The sequence below is a fragment of the Callorhinchus milii genome, unplaced genomic scaffold, assembly GCF_018977255.1.
Source record: "Callorhinchus milii isolate IMCB2004 unplaced genomic scaffold, IMCB_Cmil_1.0 Scaffold63, whole genome shotgun sequence".
Taxonomy (NCBI): domain Eukaryota; kingdom Metazoa; phylum Chordata; class Chondrichthyes; order Chimaeriformes; family Callorhinchidae; genus Callorhinchus; species Callorhinchus milii.
Genome location: NW_024704804.1, coordinates 120,052 through 132,966, shown reverse-complemented (window position 1 = coordinate 132,966; position 12,915 = coordinate 120,052). Strand labels below are relative to the sequence as shown.

At 48.9% G+C, this 12,915-nt stretch overlaps 1 protein-coding gene across 1 annotated transcript; it reads left to right on the top strand.

The window, feature by feature from the left end:
* Positions 1 to 1,860: 1,860 nt before the first annotated feature.
* LOC121851588 (nuclear factor 7, brain-like) lies at positions 1,861 to 12,201 on the top strand. Its single transcript, XM_042345588.1, has 10 exons — positions 1,861 to 2,325; positions 2,409 to 2,504; positions 2,744 to 2,974; positions 4,451 to 4,563; positions 5,323 to 5,761; positions 5,847 to 5,942; positions 6,094 to 6,324; positions 6,514 to 6,536; positions 6,630 to 6,745; positions 11,543 to 12,201. The coding sequence occupies exons 1-10, from the start codon at positions 1,915 to 1,917 to the stop codon at positions 12,085 to 12,087; spliced, it is 2,301 nt and encodes a 766-aa protein (XP_042201522.1). The 5' UTR covers positions 1,861 to 1,914; the 3' UTR covers positions 12,088 to 12,201.
* Positions 12,202 to 12,915: the final 714 nt, after the last annotated feature.

The window sequence follows — 12,915 nt, the reverse complement described above, 5'->3', positions numbered from 1 at the left end:
TTCTCGCGATCGATTGTCAAGGGACTGTTGTGTGTGTGAGCGAATGCGGAGCAAATTTGCACAAAGTAAAGTCAACATAATGTCACGTTTCACTGCATAAACATCAGGCTGGAGCTTTCAGCTCTTGATCTCGACAATAATAATCCTCACATACACACTGTGGGCGCACCTGGATCAGAAACAGTACTGGAGAAAATCATAGAGGTCTGGCTCGATTCCTCAATTCCAGTATCAAGCTCCAGATGATGTATAGATCAGGCAATGACTGGATTGATGCGTGTGTGAAACTAGATTGGTGTGAGTACATGGACAGAAATATCTGAATCATTTTGCTATTGTGCTGGAGTTCAGGAGAGTGGCACAGCGGGCAACTGAAAATTAAGTTGTGATTTGACAATAGATATATTGGTCTTATTGGCGTAGACGTGGAATCTGGGCCATGGGTTCTGATCGCAAAAGTGATCAACTTTACATACACGCTAGTGATTTTATACTGCATGTTTTAGCAGGTGGCAATATTCTTGAACGTTGGTCAAAGATTACTTTGATAACCATGTAAGGAGAGTCATACAATTAAAAAAATATTTAACTAGAACTGGTCCTTTTCGTTATTGCAACACAACTACAAGCTGCTTAGTGACTTACTGGAAACAAGGTGAGTTCTGGTTTATCAGTTGCTGTGTCAGTGTTTTTCAGCTCGCCCTGATTTATTGTTCATCAGCATTAGTAGCAGCTGTTCTGTGGCGCTGCCTGGTTTATGGCAAACATGTCACCATGGAGCCAGTTCAGCTCCAAGCAGAACCAGCTTACCTCCCACCCTCTGTGGGCAAAGACACATTCAAAAACAAATGGCGTGTGACAGTCGAGAGGGAGGGAGGAAAGTGAAGGGATTCAAGAGAAGAATCCTGTAGGTGGTAGAAAATTGGCTGAAAGTTCTCCAGTAAATCTGGGGAGAGAATGTGGTCTTAGAGTGAGACGAGAAAGGTAGCGGTTGGAGATTGCAGGAAGCCAGCAGATAGAGAGGTATAAAGTGTGGGGTGGGGGATTGTAGGGAGTGGGGGTGGTCAAGGGAAAAGAGACAATCGAATGTTAGTAATGAGCAAGTAAAGCAATAATATAATTTTACTCAAATATCACTGTGAATCCTGGTTTATTGCGGAAGGAGTGGGGAGCGTGTCGCGTGGCCGGAGGCTAGATTTTGTGGGGGGAAGGGCAGCTTGTGTGGGAGGAGCTGGGAGTATGTGTATGGGGAGGGGAGATTGTGTGTGCTGAGGGGAGATTGTGAGGTGAGGGAGGAAATTTTGTGGGCTGAGGCGAGATTGTGTGAGGGGAGATTGTCTGTGGGGAAGGGGGAGATTTTGTGTGGGGATGGTGGAGATTCTGTGAGGGGTAATTGAATGAGGAGAGGGGAGATATTGTGTGGGGGGAGGGGGAGATTGTGTGACGGGAAATTGTGTGCGGAGGGGAGATATTGTGAGGTGGGAGGGGTAATTAACAGGGACCGTTTCGGCAGATGTGGGAATGGGAGATCTTCTAAAAGATTTGATTAATCAGAAGTTATTAATCAGGAGAGTAAAGGCCCAGGAGGCCCCTCCTTTACAGGTAATTTCAAAGTGTTCAAGAGAGGAATCAGGATTATTGCTCTCTGTGTCTATGCCTTGTTCCATATTTACTGCGATTCTTATCTCCTCCATCTGCATACTCATCCTCATTTGATCTGTTCTTTGGTGAACTTTGGTCCATTTCCACATCACATATTCCCTTCCTCCAAATCCTGGGCGTTATTAACAATCCTGAATCCCCACGTGAAGCTGTGTGAATCAGACTGGAGTGAACTCTGTCACAGGGCGGGACACACACAGCATCAATGCACTGAGCCTGAAACAGTTCGGACCAGAGAAACTTTGGGTAAACATGGCTTCTAGACATCAGGTCCAGCGTCTGACGGAGGAGCTCAACTGTGCCATTTGTCTGGAATTCTTAAACGATCCTGTTAGTCTGGACTGTGGCCACAACTTCTGTCGCTCCTGTATCACCCGGAGTTGGAAGAAGCATAAGGAAAACTCCTGTCCAGAATGTCGCCAAGTTACTGCTGAGAGGAAACTGAACGTTAATTGGGCCTTGGCCATTTTAGTGGAGAAAGCTCGTGAATTCATTCTGGACCCAACACAGATGGCAATTAAACCTCAGTGTGAGAAACACCGGGAGGAACTGAAGTTGTTCTGTGAAAAAGACAAGAAATTGATGTGTGTAGTTTGCAGTCATGGGCAGGAACACAGAGGTCACAGCTTGCTGCCCATTGACGAAGCTGCTGAAATCTACAAGGTAACGGTACCCTCATGAGGGATCCATTGTGTTTCCACGTCATGTTTCACGTCAAACAATTTTATTCTGTGCGTTTATTCCAGGATCAAGTGAAGTCCTCTTTAACTTCTCTCACAGAGAGGAAGGAAACTGCTCTACAAGCTGAAGCCAACCAGAGAGAAAAGATTTCACAAGTTAAGGTAAGTTGTGTCGGGGCTGATGTCTGGGCTGTTTGTTGGTCTCTGGTTAATGTTTGATCACGTTGTGATGTCTCAGTGTCTTTGGTTAGTCTGTGTACACGGTGTAATGTGACAGTAACACGTGTTACTGTGCATACACGGTGTGATTTCTCGGTGTCGCTGGTTACTGTGTGTACACGGTGTGATGTCTCAGTGTTTCTGGTTACTGTGTGTAATGTTTGGATGTCTGACATTTGCAGGAACAGGTGAACAGTCTGCAGTCTCACGTCACGGGTGAATTTGCTAAAATGCACCACAGCCTGACTGACAGAGAGCAGCGAGTAATCCGAGATCTCAGACAGCGAGAGGCGGAGATTTTAAAGACAATGGAAACAAATCTGCGAGAGATTCAGTGCAAATTAGATTCTGTTCAACAAGAACTCTCCGAGTTAGAGTCACAACTTGGAAAAGACGCTCTCGCCTTCCTGCAGGTAAAGGGATGACATTATAATGTAGTCACACAGAGTCTGGGGAAAACAATCTACAACAAAAAGATTCCATTTATAAAGCGCCTTTCACGTCAGGAGGACGTCGCAAGGTGCTGCACAGTTGGGTCATGACCCGAGTAGGGGGAAATGGTCAGGGTGAGGGGAGGTAAGAGAGGGAGCGAGGAGGAGGGGGGAAATGGTCAGGGTGAGGGGAGGGAAGAGAGGGAGCGAGGAGGGGGAAATGGTCAGGGTGAGGGGAGGGAAGGGAGGAGGAGCGAGGAGGGGGAAGAGAGGCGAGAGGGGAGCTGAAGGCTCGGTCAAAGAGAAAGGTTTTGAGACCGGCCTTGAAGGAGGAGAGGGAGGAAGCGGCGAAGGCACTGGGGGATAGAGTTCCAGAGCCTCGGGGCTGAGAGGCTGAAGGCTCGACCACCGATGGTAGGGCGATTGGGGCGCGGGACGTGGAGCAGACCGGAGCCGGAGGAACGGAGCGTACGGGCAGGTAGGTAGGGGGATAGTAGGTCAGAGAGTTATGAGGGAGCGAGGCCGTGAATGGCCTGGTAAGTGAGGATGAGGATCTTGAAATAAATCCTCTGGGGGATGGGGAGTCAGTGGAGGCGAGCGAGCGTGGAAGTGATGTGGTCCCGAAGCCTGGTGCGGGACAGTACACGAGCTGTAGAGTTCTGAATGACCTGCAACCTGTGGAGGGTGGTGGCGGGAAGGCCGGCGAGGAGAGAGTTCCCATAGTCCGGACTTGAGATGACAAAGGCGTGGACCAGGGTTTTAGCAGCGTGAGGGGTGAGGTCGTGCCGTAGTCTGGCGATGTTCCGGAGGTGATGGATGGCAGTGCCAGTTGTGGGGCGGATATGAGGGAGGAAATACAGCTCAGGGTCGAACAGAACACCGAGGTTCCAGATTGCTTTGAGAGGTGGAGAGTGCAGCCATGGATGCTGATGGTGTCAGCGCCTCAGATGCGGAGGCGCTGACGCGAGCCTATCAGGAGGGCCTCAGTTTTTCGGACGTTGAGCTGAAGAAAGTTGTCTCTCGTCCAGGACGCGATGTCGGACAGGCAGCTGTCAGGACATCGGTGTTCTTGGAGTTGAGAGTAGAGGAGGAAATGTAGATTTGTGTGTCATCCGCATACATGTGGAAGTTAACTCCATGTCTGCAGATGATGTCACCAAGGGGGAGCATGTGGAGCATGAAGAGTAGGGGACCGAGGACAGAGCCCTGAGGGACACCACATGAGACAGTGCGAGGGGGGGAGGAGAAGCCATTTGTCGAGACAAAGTGAATATCAGTCAGTTATGCAGAGACCAGGACAATTTTACAGAGAATAAGCCTGTTATACAGAGACCAGGCCTATCATGCACAGACCATAGCCTGTATGCAGAGAGCTGTGTTGTTGTACAGACATCAAGACAGTTATAGTATCCAAAGGTTTTGTATAGAGACAGACCTCTTATAAAGTCTCCATGCCAGTTAAAAAGAGTCCAATCTGCTATGAAGAGACCAGGCACGTTATGCAGAGATCCAGCTAGTTACGCAGACACTTGGCCTGTTATACAGAGATCAGGCTTTAATACAGAGATAAGGTCAGTTATATGGAGAGCAGCCCAGTTACACAGAGACCACGCTTACTATAACTTCAAGGAAACTCCACGGTCTTGTTCCACCGTACGTCTCCGACTTCATAACCGCAAATAAGACTGTCTGCTGTATCCGCTCGGCTGACACCGGCCTGCTTCAGATCTCCCGCAATTCCCACCCCACCTTTGGAGGTCGGGCATTCAGCATCTCTGTCTCCACACTGTGGAACTCTTCCCGCATTCCCTCTGCCTCACCGCCTTCAAGTGTCATTTGAAGGTCTTTTTCGTCGACCGTGCTTTCAATTTCAAAAGCCATCATTGCCTTAAACGGCCCTTCCTCCGCCACCTCCTTCAACTCAACTGACCCGGCCACACCAATCGCTCAAAAAACGCAGGTAGCTTGATATCACCCCCACACAACCGAATATCCGCCTCACCGTGCGAGATTTCAGCCATTGTACATGTCGTGCACCAGAAAACCATCTCATAGACAAGAGATCTTTGAAACAACCTCAAATTAACCCATTTGATGGCGCTTTTTCTCATTCTTACACCCGTCCTCGCCCCACCCAACATGCACACCACCCCTCCAAATATTCCAACGCTTTCCTTGCTCGGTTGTCCTTGTCATTGTACAAAGTTTTCTCATCTTCTCTTGGGATCAAAGTCACAATAAACGGATTTCACAAGAAGAGACTAAAGGAGAGGTTCTGTCAGCTCAGTGACTGGGATCCGCTTACAAACTTACATCGAAACCGAAACCAGTTTCAATCAGGAAATGCTCAGGATCAAAATGGCTTCTAGACTCTCGGTTGAGATCTGGACCGAGGAGATAATTTGCCCGATTTGTCTGGATTTCTTCACTGACCCTGTTAGCCTGGGCTGCGGCCACAACTTCTGTCGCTCCTGTGTCACCCGGAGCTGGGAAAAGCAGGAGAAAAACTGCTGTGCTGTTTGTCAGGAGACATTTACAGAAAAGAACGTCACAGCCAGTTGGGCCTTGGCGAGTCTAGCAGAGAAAGCTCGAAAATTGGGCCTGACCCCGACACAGACGGAAAATAAAATTCACTGTGAGAAACATCGGGAGGAACTGAAGCTGTTCTGTCAATCTGACAAGAAATTGCTGTGTGTAGTTTGCAGTCATGGGCAGGAACACAGGGGCCACAGATTCCTACCCATTGAGGAAGCTGCTGACATCTATAAGGTAAGAATACCCCTCAAGAAGGATTATATCTGATCCACCAGATATTTTCACCTTCAAACACGTTAATTCTGTGCATTTATTACAGGACAAATGGAAATCCTCCTTAGCTTCTCTCACACAGAGGAAGGAAACAGCGATAAAAGCAGAAGCCAAACAGAGAGAAAAGATTTCTCAAGTTAAGGTAAGATTTCACAACTGATGTCTCAGTGTCTCTGGTTACTATGTGGACACTCTGTGATGTATCAGTGTCTCTGGTTACTGTGTTTACACGTTGTGATATCTCAGTATCTCTGTTTACTGTGCGTACATGTTTGGATGTCTGACATTTGCAGAAACAGGTGAAAAGTCTGCAGTCCAACGTCACGGCTGAGTTTGATAAAATGCACCAGATTCTGAATGTCAGAGAGCAGCGAGTGATGCGAGATCTCAGACAGCGAAATAAGGAGATTTTAAAGCGAATGGAGACAAATCTGCGAGAGATTCAGTGCAAATTAGATTCCGTTGAACAAGAACTCTCCGAGTTACAGATACAGATGGGAAAAGACGCTCTCACATTCCTGCAGGTAAAGAGGTGACAATATAATGTCGTTCAGTAACAGTTACACAAAAATTCTGGAGCAAACAATCTGATTGTGATTGATAACGTGATCAGAGATTGAATTGGAACTTGAGATACGCAGTCCATATGTAACTTTTTGTTGGTGGTGGTGACTCAGTGTGAGCTGATATCTGTCTGTGTTTGATTTCATTAGGAGGAAGCCGCTGGCAACAGAAGGTATGAAATGATCTTTACCAAATATCCCAGAATTGAACCCACAAACCCACAAGATGCAGTTTCACTTTATAATGTGATTTTGTCTTATTTCAGGGTCAGTAACGAGGGGTTTGATCTGTCGGTGTGTGAGGCTGAGCTGCCTGTGGGGATATACAAAGGGCCTATACAGTACACAGCCTGGAGACAGATGATACACGGCATCAGCCCAGGTAAATGTCTCCCATTCTCATCCTGAAGCCGTGTCAACAGCTTCACATTTACATGGATCCCAACACATAAACTCTCCTCTCTCACACACAGATATAAACACACACACCCTCAAGCACAACCTTCACACAGACCACGCACACGCACCTCAGACATGCACACTCTCACACACACCTCATACACACCTCATGAATTCCTGTAGTTCAGTGTTCAGAGCGCTCACCTTGCAAGCGAGACACTTAGTTTTAATCTTTAATCTTTGCATTTGATATGACGCTTTTCACGTCGGGAGGACGTCCCAAAGCGTTTCACAGAACACACTGTAAAGTGAATTGATTGTATATTTGTGGGCGAACGCGGCAGCCAATTTCGCACAGCAATGTCCCACAAACAGTCGTAAATTGAAAATGACCGATTTATTATTGTTTTGGGTTTTTTGGAGGGATTATTATTAGGCTCCGTGTGGAGTAAGGAAACTTGCCCAAGGTTTCGCCCTGACCTGTCTGGATTTGAACTCAGGTTACTCACTGGCAAAGCGAGTGCTCTAACCACTGAGCTACAGGACTCCACAAATAATCCTTGCATTTGATATAGCGCTTTACACATCTTCTCGACGTCCCAAAGCGCTTCACAGAATATACTGTAAAGTGAATTGACTGTATGTTTGTGGGCGAACGCGGCAGCCAATTGGGCACAGCGATGTCCCAAAAATAGTCATGGATTAAAGATGACCAATTTACTATTGGTTTTGGTTTTGGAGGGATTATTATTAGGCTCTGTGTGGAGTAAGGAAACTTGCCCATGGTTTCGCCTTCTGTCTGGAATTGAACTCAGGTCTCTCGCTTGCAAAGCGAGTGCTGTAACCGCTCGTACCATCGACATCAGGCTTCAATTGCAGGCAGGGTGAAACCTTGGACGAGTTTCTTTACACCAAACGACTGACAATAATCACTCCAAAATGAAAAAAAATTGTTCTTTTCATTCCAAGGCTGTTTGTGGGACACTGCTGTGCGTAATTGGCTGCCGCGATTCGCCCACAAATATACTGTCAATTCACTTTACGTTCTGTTCCTTGTAGTGCTTTGAGACATCGAGAAGAAATAAAAAGCGCTATATCAAATGCAATGGGTATTATTACTTCTCCCACATACACACAAAGTTCTCACACATACGCCCCTCACATGCACACACCTGATACACACACCACTCACATGCACAGCTCAAACACACACCTCATACACACAACCCTCACACACGGACCATTCACACACACATTCCTCACATGCTCACCTAGCACACCAAATACCCTCACACATATCTTCACACACATCACTCAAACAAACCTCACACACATCCATCACTTACACACCCATTCACACACCTCACACACATACACCACCCACACACTTCCCTCATACAGGAGAATAGAGAAGTCTGAGGCGAAGTAGCAGGAGGGTGTGAAGTGGATGTTGAACTGGCCGAGGATGAGGGGTTTGGAGCAGAGGCAGAGGGAGGCGAGAGGGTGGAGATGTCAGAGGTGAAGGTGGGGCTGGGTTTTTGGGGCAGTTAATTAGGAGGGTTTTTAGAGAGAGGTGGGAGACATTGCAGAGGGTAAGATGAACGAAAGTGCGGAATGAGCCGGTGGAGTAGGGGGACAGGGCAAGTGACAACCTGGAAATGATGGTCACCCCACCACCATGACGGTTGGGACGGGGAACATAGTGGTAGGTGTAGCGGGTGGTGTGGCCTCAGTGAGGGGTAAGGTGTCACCTGGGCTGATCCAGCTTTCAGTGAGGGTCACAATGTCAATCTTCTCACCCCTCACAGACCCTCACGTACACCCTCACACAATTCCTCACGCACACAAACACACACACAATCTAGCACACAATCTCACACACACCATCAGACATACTCTCACACAGAACCTCACACACTGCGTCAAACAAACCCACACACAGCCTCACGCACACATCCTGACACACACTCACACATACTCACACTCACACACACTCACTCACACCCAGACACATACCCTCACAGAGAAACTGACACACACACCATCACACAGACGCTCACACACACTCATACCCACACTCACAGAACCTCACACACACACTCACACACACCCTGACAGAAGCCCTCTCAAAGTCGCGGACCCACACACCATCACGCACCATCACACAACCACTCCCACTCATCTTCGCACACGCCTTCACACATAACTTCACACACAACCACACTCAGATCCTGACACATACAAACCATCACACACACCCACACACACCCTTCACACACCCCTTCACACAAACCCTTACAAACACACCCTCACACACACTCTCACACAACCACTCACACACACACCCACGGAGACCCTGACACACACACCCTCACACAAACTCTCACACAACTCCTCTCACACAACACTCTCATACCCCTTCACACACAATCACACATACCATTACACACACACACGCCCCCACATATACCCCTCACACACACACACAAACATACCCTCAAACACAACCTCACACACACCTTCAGAAATAGCTTCACACACACGCTCACACATATCCTCACACACAACACGTCACACAACCGCTCACATAAACCCTCATACTGACCCTCACATAAACGAACACTCACACCCTCACACACCCGCTCACACATTATCACACACACCCGCAAACAAGCCCGCTCACACCCCCTCACTCACACAACACTCACACACCTTTGCACACATACACCATCAAACACACCCTCACAAAACAACCCCAAACACAACACCTCACAAAAACACCTCCCACACGCTCGCACACACTCACACACACCGACACACAGCCTCACACACTCCCTCACACAGACCATCGCACACAAACTCAAACATCCTCTCATACTGACACTCACACAAACCCTCACAGACAACCTCACACACACTCTCAAACACAAAATCACATCAACCCTCATACACACCCTCACATAAACCCTGTCACACGCCCTCACACACACCACTCAATCGCAGCCTCACACAAACCCTCACACGCGTCCTTAAACAGAAAATCACACATCCCCACACCCCCCCTTACACAGACTCTCAGACACACCCTCACACAAAACCTCTCATTCAACCTCTATCGCAATCCCTTACACACACCCTCACACACACCATCAAACACATCCCCTCAGACAGACGCTCACACACACCACTCAAACACACCCTTCACACACATCCTCAAACATCCCCTCACACACCCTCAAACACTTTCAAACCCACCCACGCACGCACAACCGTCACACACACCCTCACATACCCCTCACACACCCCGCACACACCCCTCACACAAACCCTCACTCAACCCTTCACACACACTCTCACACATCCTCACACACACCCTCACACACACCTCACACAACTCCTCACACAGACGATAGCACATACCCTCACAAAACCACACACACTCACACACACACTCTCACACACACCCTCACACGCCTTCAAACACACAATTTCTCACACACACATCCCCTCACTCACACAATAACACCACTTCTTACACACTCACAAACACACAAACAACCTCACACAGTCCCGCTCGCCCTCACACACCATCACACACACACACACACCTAAAACACACACCCTCACACACAACCTCAGAAAACACTCACACACACTCACACACACGCTCACACAAACAGCCTCACATAAAACCTCACACGCAGCCTCATTCGCACCCTCACAAACACGACTCAAACACACACACGCACACACACCCTCACATAAACTCATACACACCGACGCACACGCTCAACCTCACAAACACCTTCACACACAGCGCGTACACACACTACCTCACATACCCCCTCACACACACCCTCATATCAAGCTTCACACTCCCTCACTCAACAATTCTCACACCCACTCTCACACACATTTTCTCACACGTCCCCTAACACCCCCCTCAATCAACCCCTCACACGCACCCTCACACACAATCTCACACACACCCTCTCACAGCTCCTGACACGGACCTTCACAGAAATCCTCACAGAGACGATAGCACATGCCCTCACATAAACACACACATCCTCACACACACTCTCACATACACCCCTCGAACGCACACCCCCACACATGCCCTCACACACACTCACACACAGACCTTCACACACCCTCAGAAACCGTCAAACCCACCATCTCGCACACAATCACACATCCACTCACACACACAATCACTCCCCCCTTTACACAATCACATACACACACACAGCCTCATAAACACCCTCACACGCACTCACGCAAACAACATCACAAACTACAACCAATCACACAAACCCTCATACACAATCTCATACATACCCTCAAACAACAAATATCACAATCCGTCACACACAAGCAACCTCACACACACCCTCACACCCTCTCACACATACCCCCNACACACACATTCTCACACATACCCTCACACACACGCTCAATCAGACACCGTCAAGTACACCTCACACACACACTCACAAGAACACGCTCAAACAAACAAATACACGCCCTCGCACACACTAGCACACCCACTCACACGCACGCACTCACCCACACATAAATCTCACACACTTCACTCTCACACACACACCCTACATACACACACACACACACATAAACGTGCACTCACTCCCTCTCCTCCCACCCAGATATACTGTGAATCTTTGAGCTGGATTGTGTCCCCAGGTGCAGAGTTGTTCACACACAGTCCGAGCTCCAGACGTCCCCTCTCTCCACTAAGCGTTGTTTCACTTTCTCTCAGCTCCGGCCTCTCTGACTCTGGATCCTGACACAGCGCATCCCTACCTCATCCTGTCTGAGGACCTGACCACCGTGAGAGACGGAGACACACGGCAGCAGCTCCCTGACTCCCCGAAGAGGTTTGATACCAGTATCTGTGTCCTGGGGTCTGAGGGCTTCACATCAGGGAGACATTACTGGGAGGTGCAGGTGGCCAACAAGACAGATTGGGATGTGGGATTGGCCCGAGAGTCTGTCAGCAGGAAAGGAGAGATCACAGTGTCACCAGAGGATGGATTCTGGGCTGTGATACTGATAAACGGGGATCAATATGGAGCTTGTACCTCACCTCCCACCCGCCTGCCCCTAAAAGAGAGACCCGGGAAGCTGGGAGTTTATCTGGACTATGAGGGGGGAGAGGTAACATTTTACAACGCTGATAACATGTCTCATCTCCACACTTTCACCCAGACTTTCACTGAGAAAATTTATCCTTACTTCAATCCCTGTTGGGGTCACGGCGGTGAAAACTCTGAACCTCTGAGGATCTGCCGGGTGACATATTAATGAGGAGGGAACACTCAGCCATTACCTGTGTTTGGCTGTGATGGCCACCAGCATGAACCTTTTATAATCCGTGTCGCTATACAATAAAGCTTATAGTTTATATTACACCTTTCACACTGGGCTCACGGCTCAAACCTTTCTCGGGATCGACCGTGAAGCAACGGTTGTGTTTGTGAGCGATTGTGGAGCCAATTTGCACAGAGAAAAGTCTGCATTAAGTCACGTTTCAAACCATAAACTTCAGGCTTTAAAACTTTCAGCTTCTGATCTCGAAAATAATTATCCTTACATTGCACACAGCTCCTCATCACGTCTGCCAGACGTCTCAAAGCCCTTCACAGACTTCGGAAATCTGCATTAATCCCAAATATATTCACCGATTTCTATACGTTAACTCTCTTCCTCTCGCACACACTCTGTCCGTCCCCTTCTCTCTCTCACGCTCTCTCTCTCTATTTTGCTCAACCTCTCTGTCAATCAGCCGCTGGAGGCTCTGCTTCAAACAGGACAAAAAATAGGGGCGCGGGTTGGGGTTGGGTGTTGGGGCCGTAGCTGGTTTTGCGGCGGGGCTGCATTTGGGGGCGGGGCTGTATTTGGGGGCGGGGCTGGGGTTGGGGCGGGGTTGAGGTTGGTGCGGGGGCTTGGAGGCGGGCTGGGTTTGGTGCGGAGCTGGGGTTTGGGGCGGTGCTGGGGTTTGGGGCGGGGCTGTATTTGGGGGCGGGGATGGTGTTGGAGGCGGGGTTGAGGTTGGTGCGGGCCTGGGCTTGGAGGCGGGGCTGGGTTTGGTGCGGAGCTGGGGTTTGGGGCGGTGCTGGGGTTTGGGGGCGG